This window comes from Pleurodeles waltl, chromosome 8 (genome assembly GCF_031143425.1).
Source record: "Pleurodeles waltl isolate 20211129_DDA chromosome 8, aPleWal1.hap1.20221129, whole genome shotgun sequence".
Taxonomy (NCBI): Eukaryota; Metazoa; Chordata; class Amphibia; order Caudata; family Salamandridae; genus Pleurodeles; species Pleurodeles waltl.
In genome coordinates this window covers 1,403,336,298-1,403,353,141 of record NC_090447.1, presented here as the reverse complement: position 1 = coordinate 1,403,353,141, position 16,844 = coordinate 1,403,336,298, and the positions used below count along the sequence as shown (strand labels likewise).

At 43.0% G+C, this 16,844-nt stretch overlaps 1 protein-coding gene across 15 annotated transcripts in view; it reads right to left on the bottom strand.

Annotated features, from left to right (window-relative positions):
* Positions 1-16,844, bottom strand: part of SON (SON DNA and RNA binding protein) — a 519,974-nt gene that overhangs the window by 440,965 nt on the left and 62,165 nt on the right. For all 15 annotated transcript variants that reach the window (XR_011194616.1, XR_011194617.1, XR_011194615.1 and 12 more), the window contains 2 exons: positions 14,147-14,316; positions 8,889-11,513 (listed from right to left, as the gene is read on the bottom strand). Coding sequence is in view for 12 of the 15 variants with exons in the window: in XM_069202473.1 (XP_069058574.1) it covers positions 8,889-11,513; positions 14,147-14,316 (2,795 nt within the window). In the remaining 3 variants the exon portion in view is untranslated. The remainder of the gene's footprint in view (positions 1-8,888; positions 11,514-14,146; positions 14,317-16,844) is intronic.

Here is a 16,844-nt window from a genome sequence, read left to right as displayed (position 1 = left end):
GGCGGGGCTCATTACTTTGGCAGTTAGCTTGACTTAAAGGAGATAATTCAGAAGTGGAGGTTCATCACCCACATCAACTCTTTCTTTTTCAGGAAGAAGTTTGGTGAACCACACTGTCTTAGTCATCCCAGACAGAATTAGGATCACATTAGGTCCTCAGCACTTATCATTCTAATGATAACCAAAATAATAAGGGGAGAAAACCTTAATAAAAACTTCCTCAACCCATCTATCAAAAGAACATTCCAGATTGTACACTGTTCGTCGTATCTGAAGGCATCGTCTGGTCATTTTTATTTTTCTGCATTCGTTAAAACGTCTATCTGGAGAACATCGCATTCACAAAAAAGAGGTTCTGCAGTACAGTCATTTAATACATGTGAGGGTCTTTTAAAAATTCTGCTGAAATAATCTGCTTTTGCATTTTGAACTACAAGGAGATGAATGTGGTGAGATGGAGATTTCGGGCAATTAGTGAATTCCATAATGCCTGTGCTTCAAGAGACAAATCTAGAGCAAGAAGATCCCTGTTTTGGTACTGCACTGTGGATGTGTTTTCCATCAGAATTAATGGGAAGTTTCAGTTGACAGCAGGAAAGAATGACTTGAGAGCCAGGTCAACTTCAGGAGATTGACATGGTAGGATCTTTTGTTTTTCTCTGATCAGGTCCCTTGCTCCTGAAGGTGATCCCAGTAAACTTTCCATTCCAGAAGGCAAGCATCATTAACTACAGTCTGAGATGAAACACCATGGTGAAACTGTACACCTTCCGGAAGATTTTATAATCTGTGCAACCAATAAAGACTACTACAGCCCCAGATTTTAACCTACTTCAGCAGCCCTACAAACCAACACTGCAAAAAAGGCACTGGAATCTGTGGAGGTACACAAGGAAGAATTAAGTTTATTTTCTAGTTAGGTGACTAAGCCACTAGCATTCTGTAAATCCAAACAGGGGTCTTTCTGTGTATATTTAGGGAAGAGTGGGAGGGTAGGGGACTGAGGGGGTTGGGGGGGCATGTTATGCATCTCCTTATTGTCATCCTTCTGATAGGCCTACTCAAGACACTGGCTACTGTTAAGTGTCAGAGCAGAAAATATTGTACACCCCACTATAATATCGAGCCAGGACAGGGTGAACTGACTGCTCAGTAGTCCTCAAGGACCAAAGGCTAAGCTTTCATAATCTCATTGTGGTGCTCAGTTTGAAGGCATGCAAAGTCTGCTCCAGATCTGACATCAGAACTGGTGCAGAGTCTGGAGCTTGGGCCCCTGGAACCCTGACCAACACCATTCAAGGAATCACTGGCTGGGCCTACAGCAAGCTAGTAGAAACATAGGCTAGCACAGGCCAAAGATCAACCGTCTGCAAAAAGGGGTCAGATTGCACCAGAGACCTGTTGGCAGAGCCTCTCTGTGAGCTCCTAAAGAATCTGTGGTGGCCAAAGACTAACTAAAGGCATCACCCTGAAGCAGTTTTGACGTCTGCACAGGAAGCTAACAGACACACTGTCTCCATGACTGGAATAAGATCACAGTCTGAAGACCCCAGCAGCCAGGCCTTTGGAATCCCAAACACAACCTTTCTATGGAGAGGAGCACAGGAAGGGAACAAAACCCTTTTGGGCTACTTATGCTTTTGCCACAACTTGTCCTTCGACTTCTTTGTGGACTTACTTGAAACCGGGACTGCACATCAACCTCTGATCATCAAGCAGGGCCAGCCATTCTTCTTGTGTTGCGCAAAACAATGTTTGCCCTAACTGTCTGGAATGGCATTCAGGAAGCATTTGCTGCACGAGTCTGAATTTTGCTTCAAGTTGGTCTTTAAATGACACTGCAGTTAATCATTTGTGTAAAGAAATGCAATAATGTTCCTGAAACAAGCAAGGAGGTTTCAGGAGGATAGCTGAAATGATGAACTGGGCATGGTGTCTAGTCTTTGGCACATTCTTCAGTCCTTAACAGTGCCAAATAATGAAGACAACAGGAAAAGTCACTAAACTTTTCAGGTCTTTCACCTAGACACACAGGCTGGAGGGCCCCAGTTGTTGATGTTAACTAGAGGTCTACTCTTAAAGGGGACGTGAGGAAGGAAACCTTGGAAGGGACAGGCACAAAAACAGTCACATGACCAGAAATTCGATAGTTCTGTCCTGGAAATAGCTCCAGGACAATAAGCAATGGCATAGCAGATAGGTCTCTTGCCAATACCAGTTTGCAAATCACTGCTAAATATAAAAAAAGTTAAACATTTCTGAAGGTGCATGATGATGCAAATGCAGCCAAACTTACGTTTGACTTCAGAGGTGCCTTCAGGAGAGCAGGGGGTAATAGTGGACGTCAGGAGGGCTAATTTACTATTCTAACTCCGAATCACATTTACTATTCTACGTACAGTGCAGGACATTTTGGGGAAAGTTAAAAATAATCTGAACATTTTGAGCAAGCATTGGCAAAGGCAAAAAAGACTGTGGGCTTTCCAGTGTCAAAAAATTTAAACTGAAGTATGATGCAACATGTTTGAGAATGCACATACATACGTGCACACACGCCAAGACAGTAGCCACTTTGGCTGTTGGTCACAGCGTGATGTTATTACAATTTTTTTATTTTATTTACATGTACAATACAGTTGGCACCACTGAGTGGTAAAATACATACATACATAGGTGTGTGTGTTTAAAAACAGGACTCAGAGGGGCAAAGGAGCAAGAGAGAAGCGGGTAGTCAAGTAATAGGAGAAAACGAACAACAATGTGGAGCAGTGAGGAGTATGAAGGGGTGGGATAGCAACAAAGAATCCCAGGGGGAGGTGAGGGTTATACAAATAAAAAACAGTCAATGGGGAGACAGCAAAGGACAAGGTAGGGACAGGACAGTAATATGGAGGACACAGTGGCAGGAACGTAAACACTGAGGAAAAAGGCAAGGGCCATGAAGTGCTAAAAAAAAAACTTATTTCACTGAATACAAGCAGTGGAACGGCAAGGCATCCAATCAAAAGGGTGGTAAAAACCAAAGCTCTAGGACAGTGCTAAAAGCAAGAAGGAGCAGCCACTGAAGAGCAAGCAAATGAGATTGACAAGAAAATCAATTTATGATAGGCAGTGGCCTGACCTAAGGCACACTACTTCTTAGTTCTGTACATAATAGATCTTTCGGCAACAGACAGCTGAACCTCTCTGTGGCAGAGACTTGAATGAAGTTCTGTAAGAGTGGTTCACCAAAGTGTGAGCTGCAAAAATATGCAACTCACAGGAACTCACCTGATTGTAAAATGGCAAAATGGGGTGCAAAGGTGAACGAAAGAGACCCCAAGGAGTGCATGAGACCACACAAGTTATGTTTTTCTCATCAGGCACAAAAAGAATGGCTATGGGGAGGAGGAGTGTAAGGAAATGCCTCCTTGGCATGGTTACCCCCTGACTTTTTGCCTTTGCTGATGCTATGTTTTGAATTGAAAGTGTGCTGAGGCCTGCTAACCAGGCCCCAGCACCAGTGTTCTTTCCCTAACCTGTACTTTTGATTCCACAATTGGCACACCCTGGCATCCAGGTAAGTCCCTTGTAACTGGTACCCCTGGTACCAAGGGCCCTGATGTCAGGGAAGGTCTCTAAGGGCTGCAGCATATCTTATGCCACCCTAGGGACCCCTCACTCAGCACAGACACACTGCTTGCCAGCTTGTGTGTGCTGGTGAGAACAAAACGAGTAAGTCGACATGGCACTCCCCTCAGGGTGCCATGCCAACCTCACACTGCCTATGCAGTATAGATAAGTCACCCCTCTAGTAAGCCTTACAGCCCTACAGCCCTAAGGCAGGGTGCACTATACCATAGGTGAGGGCACCAGTGCATGAGCACTGTGCCCCTACAGTGTCTAAGCCAAACCTTAGACATTGTAAGTGCAGGGTAGCCATAAGAGTATATGGTCTGGGAGTCTGTCAAACACGGACTCCACAGCACCATAATGGTTACACTGAAAACTGGGAAGTTTGGTATCAAACTTCTCAGAACAATAAATGCACACCGATGCCAGTGTACATTTTATTGCAAAACACACCCCAGAGGGCACCTTAGAGGTGCCCCCTGAAACTTAACCGACTGTCTGTGTAGGCTGACTAGTTCCAGCAGCCTGCCACACCAGAGACATGTTGCTGGCCCCATGGGGAGAGTGCCTTTGTCACTCTGAGGCCAGTAACAAAGCCTGCACTGGGTGGAGATGCTAACACCTCCCCCAGGCAGGAGCTGTGACACCTGGCGGTGAGCCTCAAAGGCTCACCCCTTTGTCACAGCCCAGCAGGGCACTCCAGTTTAGTGGAGTTGCCCGCCCCCTCCGGCCACGGCCCCCACTTTTGGCGGCAAGGCTGGAGGGAACAAAGAAAGCTACAAGGAGGAGTCACTGGCCAGTCAGGACAGCCCCTAAGGTGTCCTGAGCTGAGGTGACTCTGACTTTTAGAAATCCTCCATCTTGCAGATGGAGGATTCCCCCAATAGGGTTAGGATTGTGACCCCCTCCCCTTGGGAGGAGGCACAAAGAGGGTGTACCCACCCTCAGGGCTAGTAGCCATTGGCTACTAACCCCCCAGACCTAAACATGCCCTTAAATTTAGTATTTAAGGGCTTCCCTGAACCGAAGAATTTAGATTCCTGAAACTACAAGAAGAGGAGGACTGCTGAGCTGAAAAACCCCTGCAGAAGAAGAACAGAAGACACCAACTGCTTTGGCCCCAGTCCTACCGGCCTGTCTCCTGCCTTCCAAAGAAACCTGCTCCAGCGACGCTTTCCAAAGGACCAGCGACCTCTGAATCCTCAGAGGACTGCCCTGCTTCAAGAAAGACAAGAAACTCCCGAGGACAGCGGCCCTGCTCCAAAAAGACTGCAACTTTGTTTCAGAGGAGCAGATTTAAAGACCCCTGCAATCCCCGCAAGAAGCGTGAGACTTGCAACACTGCACCCGGCGACCCCGACTCGACTGGTGGAGAAACAACACCTCAGGGAGGACCCTCCGGCGACTCCGAGACTGTGAGTAACCAAAGTTGTCCCCCCTGAGCCCCCACAGCGACGCCTGCAGAGGGAATCCCGAGGCTCCCCCTGACCGCGACTGCCTGAACCTAAAGTCCAGACGGCTGGAAAAGACCCTGCACCCGCAGCCCCCAGCACCTGAAGGATCGGAACTCCAGGGCAGGAGTGACCCCCAGGAGGCCCTCTCCCTTGCCCAGGTGGTGGCTACCCCGAGGAGCCCCCCCTTGCCTGCATCGCTGAAGAGACCCCTTGGTCTCCCATTGATTTACATTGGAAACCAGACGCTTGTTTCTACACTGCACCCGGCCGCCCCAGTGCCGCTGAGGGTGTACTTTTTGTGTGAGCTTGTGTCCCCCCCGGTGCCCTACAAAACCCCCCTGGTCTGCCCTCCGAAGACGCGGGTACTTACCTGCTGGCAGAGCGGAACCGGGGCACCCCCTTCTCTCCATTGAAGCCTATGCGTTTTGGGCACCACTTTGAACTCTGCACCTGACCGGCCCTGAGCTGCTGGTGTGGTGACTTTGGGGTTGCTCTGAACCCCCAACGGTGGGCTACCTTGGACCCCAATCTTAACCCAGTAGGTGGTTTACTTACCTGCAAAAACTAACATTACTTTACCTCCCCCAGGAACTGTGAAAATTGCACTAAGTGTCCACTTTTAAAACAGCTTATTGTGTTTTATGTAAAAAGTATATATGCTACTGTAATTATTCAAAGTTCCTAAAGTACTTACCTGCAATACCTTTCAAATGAGATATTACATGTAGAATTTGAACCCGTGGTTCTTAAAATAAACTAAGAAAATATATTTTTCAATACAAAAACCTATTGGCCTGGAATTGTCTCTGAGTGTGTGTTCCTCATTTATTGCCTGTGTGTATGTACAACATATGCTTAACACTACTCCTTTGATAAGCCTACTGCTCGACCACACTACCACAAAATAGAGCATTAGTATTATCTCTTTTTGCCACTATCTTACCTCTAAGGGGAACCCTTGGACTCTGTGCATACTATTCCTTACTTTGAAATAGTGCATACAGAGCCAACTTCCTACAAGGAGAAATTGAGGTTATGAAGGTCTGGAAGGGGGCACACACAAAAGCTGTCACATGACCGTTCAGCGTCTATTCCTGACTATATTATTACAGAGTAAGCTAGGACTATTCGACCACAGCCTATACTAGAGCGCGAAGAACATGTTAGTGGTTCAGGTTCCCCTTTACAATCCACAATATTTAGGAAAAGTGGGAGAAAGCACTATATGAAACACCTAACTATATGAAAGGAGATGCATGCTTGAATCTGTTATACAGTATTAGAAACAAGCTCACTTGATATAAGGCATTTAGATAAAAAAAATAACCTCAGTGTTTTTTCAAATACTGTTGGGTTGTGGCTTAGAAGTCAATAAACTCAGCGCCCCCCTCACTCTTCCCGACTCTAGCATTTAAGTGTGTTCACTAGAAATGTTTGAGAAGACACTGAGCATCCACAGTTTAATGCAAGTTATGAAATCAAAGTCGAGGTTCAATTCAGTTCTACTGAGAGTTTAATGATCTGTGTGGAATGTGGGTGAAAAGACTCTTCCTAAAACAAGAAACACTGAATTGTCATGTGTCTCAATCACGAGGTATTAGAAAATCATGTGCAGAGGACAAAGAAATGAACAAGTGTGTAACTATTGCACTTGCTTAAAGGGGGTACAGCTAACCCACACCCATACCTTTCCTTCTCAGTAAGAATTGCCAATGCAGTTAATTCTCTAACTTCTAGGGAAAAGGACAGAAGACCCATTTGCTCCCACTGATGTAAAGACCCCAAGGCCAGAGTCCATTTTGAGCAGGCCAAAACTAAATTTTCTGCCTGATCATTTGCATGTCTACCTATGACATAGATACTGTCTTTATCTTTCGAAGAACTTGTCAAAGTGTCAAATCATTCAGACAATGAAACTGAAGGTATCTATTGCAACACCAGTCTGAGACGTGCCTTGTTAGTCATGTTTTAGGGTCAGATAATGAAAATAACTAACAATGTAGTCTGAATTGCCATTTTTACCATACTAGTTTATACTAGTAAATCTTAAGTAACACATTGAAGCTTACAGGTTATCTCGGAAATTCCACCCATTCAAGATCAGCGTCTCATCAAGTGGCAACTATAAAAGAGTTCCTTCGCCTAGATATCGTGCAAGAAACTCTAGATGAAAATTAAGCTACTTATGTTCTCACAATGCAGGACATTGAAATAGTCTTGGGGTGTTAGGTTGCCAAATCATATTTCAACTATTTTAGAAGTGTTAATTTTATTCTTGTTAGAGGCCTGCATCAGTGCAGTTTTAATAGTATTCTTTATAATTATTTTACAGGCGCTTAGCAACAGGATGGGCCTGTTGTAATAAAACACTTTAAAATATAACATGTTTTTTTCTCATTGTGCAGAACTTGTGTATGATGTTCTAGAGAAGGAAACTACTACTGTGTCCCTGACTACTTTAAGGAACTGTTAGTAACTAGGGGTGGGTGGCAAGCTCCGCTGGCAGAGCCAACAGAGTTTTTGCCACTCTGCTTGGAACGCGGAGTCAGACCAAAAACTAAGCTAGCCCCGCCAGCGGACCTCACCGCATGCACACTGCAGCCCAGTTATGGGCCACATTGCGCTTGCGCTGACAGTCTGCTACCAAGCCTCCATCTGATGGTGACCACCAGCGCAAGTTCGGGCGCAGAGGGTGGAGGGGATGCAGAAACCCAGACCAATGGCAACAAGGACCACCAGGGAGAACACGGGTAGCCCTAGTTTTGTTTTCTTTGCTGTGTATACTGGTGCACAAGAGGCCTGAAACGGCAGCTTTCGCCGCCTATGACCCTGGCCTAAATTCAGGCCATGCCGTAGGCAGCTAAAGCTGCTGTTTCAAGCCTCTTGTGCACCGACCTGCCCAGGCCTCTTATGCACCCACCTGCCCAGTGTACATCGACTGCATGCACAGGGCAGGCTTGTGCACCAGTGGCCTGAAAACTGCAGTTTTTGCTGCCCCCCTGCTCTGGCCTGAATACGCCCGATCTCGGAAGCGCTAAGTAGGGTCGGCCCTTCAGATCTGTGACTGGGGGTGTTTGCATTGTTTAGCACTCCGTCCATTATCCTTTTGTATTGCTAAAGTTGCCTTAAGTGGGAAGGGTATGCCCAGATGTGGGTCCTTTGCTCACTGTGCCACTGGATTCAAGCTAGCCTGGCCGATGAAGGGTGATACCCTGAAACAGGTCCAGGAATGCTTGTTTCCCGTCCAGGGAGGACTTGGCTTGGCAGTTCAGGTTGGACTGTTCCCATGAGGAACACGGTCAAGACTGATTTGAATATGGCTGGGTCCAAACTGGGGAGGCATGGTGAGCAAAAGAACGATGGATTAAACCCAGATCTGTGACTGGGGGTGAGTGTTTGCATTGTTTAGCACTCCGTCCATCATCCTTTTGTGTTGCTAACATTCAGGGCAGGCGGCACTCCGCCACCACCAAAACTCCGAAGAATTCCACAGAGACGTTTAACAACTCTGTGGAATTCCAAGAAGTAGAACTTCGCGAACTCCACCCACCCCCATTAGTAGCTCAGAAAGCATGGACACCACATCTACTATGTATTGAGTGGGGTTGTGTGGGGCTACAACAACCTCTACTTTCATGCTCAAGCCTTGATGCACTGAACTAATCTCACACATCCATGGGTGGGAAAGTCAAACCTTGTAGAGCCAAGACAAAGCCTTAATTTATGCAACACCACCCTCCTGTAAACTGAAATCAACTAGAACTTAATTTTTATGAAAGGTGGTATAATTTGTGGTAATTACATCACTTTAAGCCAACTTACCAATTTCAGTTAGACGCTTTTGTGGTGATCTACTTGGTCCCACAATTTTTTCCAAGGACCTTGATCGATTTCGTCGATCAGGCGATCTGCTAAAGCTCTTCTTTCGTACTGGCGACCTTGATCTCCTTGCGGGCGACCTTGACCTCCTTGCTGGAGACCTCGATCTCCTCCGCCTGACTGGTGATTTGCAACTGGCACGTCCTATGGAGTTTGACCTTCTACGGCGAGCAGGAGATCGACTTCTATGTCGTGACTTTAGTGTAGTGTGCCCATCTCTTGAGCTAGACCTTTTCCTTCTTCGATCATTTGATCTAGATTGGTTAATTGGAGACCTTTTTGATCTATCCCTGGATGGAGAGCACCGCCTTCGAGACCTTGATCGCGACCTAGTTTTCCTTCTGTGTCTAGAATATGAGCGACTACGAGAACGCTGAGCAGACTTCGACCTTGACCTGCTTCTCCTGTGTTTTGAACGGGAGCGACTTCGAGACTTTTGAGAAGACTTTGATCGTGATCTCCTCTTGCGCACTGGCGATTTAGATCTGGACCGACGTGCTCTAGAGTAAAGTTTTGTTGTGCGTTTTGGTGAACGAGATCTAGATCGTCTACTCTTCGATCTTGGTGAAGATAGTGCATCTTTTTTCTTTTCAGTAGATTTAGATCTTGACCTGTGATGGGAACGTGAACGAGAGCGCTTTCTCCTGGAGTCAGAGTGCTTTTTATTCTTAGATGAATTTCTTTTGGAAGGAGAGTGCCTCGAGGTAGAATGAGAAGTTGAAGACTGTTTTTGCTTTTTAGATCGAGATACAGACCTTGATCGGCTTCTTTTAGATTTCTTATCTTCCTTTTCTTTTTTATCACTCTTTTCGCTGACTTTTTTACTCTTTTCATTCTCTTTTTTACTATCTTCTACAGAACTTTTGCCATTAAGCAAATCCTGACATTTTGATGCAAGCTCCTCCTTTGGTTCAGAACTTGAACTTTTTATTGCGGTTAGATCAGTGTCTTTACTTTGGACACCAGATAGTTCAGAGTCTTTGCTTTGAACTACAGTTCTATCAGGGTCTGCAGGATTAAATACACACAGATCAGCACCTGTGCTTTTAACAACAGGCACATCAATGACTGACAGTTTAATGATATTTACATTGGAGTCTGAACTTTTATCTTCAAATAGATGAGAGGAAGCATTTTTAGTTTCACTTAAATTAGAGTCAGCACTAACTACTGCTAGATCAGAGTCTACACTTTTAACAACAGCTAGACTAGGGGCCATCTGCTCAGCTACTGGGGGACTGGGTTTAAAAGGATCAGTGACAGTCAAATGTGGGTCTGGACTTTTAACAACCACCAATGCGGTGTCTGCATTTCTAATATTAGTAACTTCAGAGTCCGTATTGTTAGCTTCAGCAAGACCAGAGGTCATATTTTTAACTACTGACAGTACAGAGTTCTTAGTTTTCATCATAAATTGCTCATCTTCTATATTTTTATCTATAGTTGAATCAGAATTGATGTTTTTAGTTACATTGGCATCAGGGTCTCTGTTTGTAACTACAATTAGATCTGAGACAGCACTGCTACTTGGGAGCAATTCAGAGTCTACATTTTTGCCCACAGCTACTTCAGAGTTCATTTTTAATACTACAGTTGGATCAGCCACTGTGGGTTGAACTACAGGCTGCTCAGAATCTGTACTTTTAATTCCTGTTAGATCACTATCTGCAGTTTTAAACCGAGTCAGATGAGAGTCTGCACTTTCTACAACAGGAGGCTCAGAGTTAACATGCGTGACAGTAGCTAGATCGGAATCCACATTTTTAGCTGTAGGTAACGTATACTCTGTATTTTCAACTACAGTTAAATCAGAGGGAGTATTAGTCACCATAGGTAAATCAGTCTCTGTACTTTCTGCAACAGGTAGATCAGAGTCAGCACTTTTAAATGCAGCTAGGTCAAAACTTGTATTTTTAACTGTAGTTCCATCACATTCTTGATCTGTAATTACAGTTAAGTTAGGCTCTGCACTTTTAGTTATAGTTTGTTCAGAGTCTATATTTATAACTGTGGTTAGGGCAGAGTCTATGTTTTTAACTATCATCAGTTCAGAGGCAGCATTCTGAAGTGCAAAGCTTGTCGCAGTAGGTACCATCTTTGGGTCAGGCTCCATGGCAGGTAAAAGTTCACCTACTCTTAAATTAGTCTCACATGGTAAACTGGATCCTTTTGAGGTAACATTAGAAGGACCAAATTCTAATGCAGTCTCAGGTGGTTTGTCAAGATTATATGTTTTTATTGTAGATTCTGAAACAATTCCCCCATGAACAACCAATTTACTAGTCTCTGAAACAACTGTTAGTGGGTCCAACAAAATTCCACAAGTTTCTTGTTGTTCCTGTATTTCTGGAGGCTGCTCAGGAGGCTTTGAATGGGCCGTAGGTTCACTATCAGGACTTTCCAGACCTTCAGAAACGAAAGATCTTCGTCGTTCCTTTTTTTCCTTTTTCCTCTTTTTCTTTTTCTTGCTTTTATGTTTTTTGTGCTTTTTACTTTTCTTTCTTGGAGATTCATTTGTGACTTCTTTATTAACTGTGGTAGCTTCTGTAATGTCCCTCAGTTTGAGATCTAAAACAACAAAAAGAAAGTTTCTTTAAGAACACACTAAAGAGTAACGTTTGAAAACACGGACAGGTTAAATATTTGCAGTGGTTCAGTTTAAGCATGTGCATAAACATTGACTTTGTCATTAAGAATTTGACGAAAGAAATAGGAATAAGTACTGAAAACAATGATCTGATACTTTAAGTGAAAGGATCAGCAAACAGTGAAAAGATTATCCGTACATCACATTTTGGTTGCAACAAATTGTCATTTTAGACACCAAATGAGCTGCACCGCACCATTCAAAGAAAAGCATTGTATTCAGTAGAATACTTGTAAGGTCCACACCCCAGTCCTGAAATGGGCATTAACAGGATGCTCATTATTTTACAAATGTTTTTTTGTTTTATTTTATAAATTGCCTAATTGGGCTTCAGTGCCATATTAACAGTTGAAAGCACTTTACAAGTGCTGAGAAGATACGCCCAGGAAGGACATGCTGCCTGGGTTCTGTACTTGCTATTTCCATATGGTCTCATACGTGGGAATGTATGGGCAAAAGATTCACTTATTTCTCCTAAGGACCACACCCATATGGAACAGATAGTCAAGGGCCAAGATTCAATGTTACTGTATGGTAAAATGCCTGGGACAGATAGGTAAGCTTGGCCTTGGATTATATTTATCAGTATGTTAACAGATTCATACGCTATCCCAACAGCACACTTAAAGCACAACATAAGACACTCATCTGACAAAGCTCATATATGCCAGAAAAGGCCATCATGGAGCAACAACAGTACCCAGCACCAACACAATCATCAACAGAAAATGTTAGTTGGACGTTTGTACAAACACACAACACAATGTTGACCTTTTTCTGGAGATTTATGTGTTGTCGTGTACAATGATAATCCGATTGCCAGGGGCTGGAAACAAGTGCAAAGTTAGTGACATTCAGCTATGGTCCCATCTAGCTGCAACTGTATGACTAGGGCTAAGGAATACACATCTCAGATATCTCCTAGTCTATTTTTAAGGTATTATGGAGCCCACGCCACAGGGTAACATCAGCCACAGATTAGATACCAGCACATTTTCATCCAAGTGCTATAAAAATGCTCGGGCCTAAAGTGGCAGTAGGGCTTTCCTAGATTTTTTTATTTTTTTTTGATAGATCATTTTAAATTTGATTTTCTGCTTGTCGAATAGGAAATCACCCCCCACTAGCCCACTACAGTTTATGTACTTAAAGAGGAGGCACTATTAATCCCCAGGTGCTCCAAACTGGATGTACACTGGTATTTTGCTTGATCCGGAATGCTTGTGGTTGGGCATCCTAGGACCAGTTTTTGAGAAACTGCACAGCAAAAAGATGTCAAATGCCACAAAGAGAACGATAAAGTGCGTGGCATACAAGTAAATGTTTTTGTTGGCTATGGTTGTCAAAACAAAATATGGTCAGTTAAGGAACTGCAAACATTTAAGAAGAAGCATGTTACTAGTGAAAAACACTGCACAATAATAAGCAGGAAGCAAAAGACAACACCAGACCCCAAACCAGATCGAAGTAACACTGGAAAAATAATTGAAATGGACAAGTGATTTCAGGGTTTATATCCAGAAATTCTCAGAAAAAAAAAAATACATGAAAATATTACACGATTTACATCATTCAAAAAGTAAACCACCAACATGGGTAGGCCCGGGTGATATCACAAATCCTGGTAAGTGTACTGAGGCAACACCACAAAATGAAAGATGGACGGAGTGTTGAAGCTTTTCAAACACTCACCCCAGTCACAGATCCGGGTTTAATCCATCGTTATTGTGTTTGCTACGTCACCCCTAAACTGGACTCAAGCAAGCCTGTGATGAGGGGGTGATTCCCCGAAACTGATCCCAGGATGATTGTTACTGGTTTAGGTAGGACCTTGCTTGGCAGTTCGGACTGAACTGTTTCCATAGGGAGCAGGGTCAAGACTGATTTGCATATGGCTTGGTCCAAATTGGGGAGGTGTGGTTGGCAAAAAAAAAAGATATATTAAGCCCAGATCTTTGTGACTGGGGGGTGAATGTTTGCATTGTTCAGCATTCCGTTTATCATCTGTTCTTTTTTTGCTTTTGTTGCCGTAAGTTTACTGAGGTACCGACAGGGCGTAATGTAAACTACTGAATCTGATCCAGCTTGGAGAAGTTCAATATGCAGTGCAAGAGGTGAAAGGCAGATATGGAATATTACTCGTTAAAAAATAAGGGCTGTAGTAAATATTACCTTACTAAACTATGAAACCTGGCGTGACAAATGTACGCTCACGCTGTCAATTATAAACTGAAATATAAACCAGTCTGGAAATCCATGCATAGATGACCACTTCTAACATTATAAACACTGCTGTAAGATTTATACAAAGATTTAAGATTTAACGAAGATTATATGAAAGTCTACTGAATATTTAAAGAAGCATAACTTCAAAAGCTCGTATGAACGACCATGCAGAAGTAGAACCAGGGAGCCAATTCATTCGTTCATTCTCCATCTATTTTTTAAGTCAGCAATGAGCTATCCCTACTTTCCTTTCCCGAGGATGTATACATTTCATATCAATGTAGTGTTTCACAGAAAACAAATGGTTAAATAAGTAAAAAAACGTTACCTGAACTATGCTGTGATTCTGTATCCACAATTTCAGAGAGCATGCCCTCTATTTTCTGTAAATTCTGCTCATTCTGTTCACTTTGGACACATACAACTGTGTCATCTTTAGAGCTCTCGGTAACCATCATTTGGCTCTCTCCACCGTTCATTTGGGGTTCGCGCGTCTCACTAACAAAGAAAAAAGGTCACAGCTGTAAAATCCCTTTCTGTTTGACATCAACTTAAAATATAGCATCATGAAAAGCACTCATTAGAAAAACATTTTATGTTTTGACATTCAGGGCTGTAAAACTAAACAACTGCTTCAAGTGAAAACACCACAATATGAGCATCTGCCAATAAATTATCATCCTTCCTGCATCCAGCAATCAACCAAAGTGAAGTAACTTTTTTTTTTTTTTTTTTTTTTTTTTTTTTTTAAGAATCTCGTTTTAAATTAGCTTTTCACACATTCACATTTTCAGAAACTGAGAACACGCCCCAACAACATTTTGCATACCTTAACAAGATCTACAAGCACAGTTCTCATGGAGCATGAGAACCACAGCAAGGTGCTATATCGTCTCAAGTCATAACAAGGAATCCATTCAAGCATATCTTCTTAGGCTGCCAGGCCAATCTGAAATCCCTCAATCCAATGCCAGAGGCGCTACATTCATTACATAAAATGATGGTTTCTAAATAGGAGAGCTCACAGCAATAACAAAAAAAGAACACTGCCAACCAATATCCCCTCTAATTATTTTCCTTGGTGTATGACAAAGCAGTGCCAGTGTGCACCCTTTTTGAGCCATGTGCGCAGCTGAGATTTAGAAAGTGTCACCATGGGACTGCACCTACTTCCTTATAAGAATCAGAGAGAGAACACCTTTAACATTTTTTGGCGAAATGGACAAAAGCTCTAATTTGAAATATTATTCCAACCGTATTGGCTAATAAAGTTAATAGATGTCAGAAAAAGGTTCTAGAGGGAAGGGCAGTCTCATTAAATATTCCAGTAATGCAAGCTCTAACAACCAAGTTACATAATTTACCACTTTTCCAGAAAATCCCTTTACATACTCCTACAAGATTTTCGTTATAGCGCTAAGGTTGAGGATTCAGAAGCCTTCCATAACTTTTTTTGTTGTTAAAGATATTCCCTGTCCACATCTTGACTTACTAATTTAGGATGGCAACAAGTGCACCACTCTTGGAGGGGAGGAGACCTTGAGTTAGTGTCTGCATTACGGCTGCATGTTGAAACTGGCTCCTATGCGTAGGTGGTCTTGTTTCTAGACAAGGACGGATGAGAGCTATGCAGATGAAGAAATTACGTTGGAATGTAATCTCAAATGACAGGAAATGACTGACATACTTCATCACTTAGGCCTCAAATTACTTAGGAGCCTTGTCTATTATTTTAGTGTCGGCAATGTGAGTAGAAGTTAGAAGGAGCAACCGAAAGCCTGAGCTGCATGCAGACAGTGGTTCAGGGCTCCAGGAAGGACCGTGCAGCACTCTGGGGTCAGTGCTTCTAGGCAGCAGTGCTCTAACTCAACAAAGCAGCAGGGCTTTAACGTGGAAAGTGCATGCTGATACGCACAGTGAACTCCTGGGTCTAAGATAGACTGAAACCACAGACAATGCATCACGAGAACTAAGTCTGACTAGACTAAGTAGGAGCATTAAGCTTACTACATTAGATTATAAGAAACCAATACTTAAAAGGACAGATGCTATAACTTTGTATAGGAACAAACCTCAGAGCTAAACTAGGTGCTCACCCCAACTGCATGTTAAAAGTTTCCAATGGGGGAGAATGGCAAGAGCCAGAGAAAGTCTTCTGTGATAGAAGTTATGAACCTGACGATTTTAAAACAAAAGAAGACGGACAGTAAAGAGTTCAAAGTGGAAAAAAGTGATAGTGCAGTAACGAAGATGGGCTCAGAAGTAGATCCAGTGAAATATTCGCATATCATGGTTCATGTGTAAATACACCCTCAAATGAATAATTCATGGTTACTTCCACAAGGGTACTCTACCCTTCAGCGCAATTAGGAATTTGATGATATTATGGTTGAGTAAGATACAAGAGAAAGAAAATTAAATAAATATGGTAAATGGTTGTGGGCATTCCATCTCCAATCTGCTTTGTGGCATAATACATAGCAAAAAAAAACCTGCACAGAAAGCAAAGGCCCTAACAGCATGTTGATGAGAACAGAGCGATAAGTCAATCCTGGAAACATCCTCAAGCGAACCGACTTAAAAGATCAGATGGCCTTGTCACTTGAATTTTGTGAGACAAAAAGTACTTGTAATCCTACATCCAAAGTCAACCAAAAACATCACCATGAAACCTCCTTCCCTTATGTGGCAGATTGGTTAGTTGAAGATGCTAGTGCGTTTGTAGTGAACGCAGTATGTCTCTCAGAAGGTGTATGGATTCAGGAGAAAACTGACTGAGGCATAATGGAATAGTCGCCCATGATTACAAGAAACCAAAACCTCCAAGAAACCATCCCGGAAAACGTATTGTAAGACTCAGACTGTAACATCAACATTATTTTAGCTATACTGTATTATTTATTGGATTTAAAACCAGAAGAACCACAAGTGGAAAAAAAAGATTCCAGAAAAACATCAAGAAGGCGAGAACAATTTACATCCATTTATAGCAACCAATTTATCGGGATGAAAAGGGTGCACAAAAT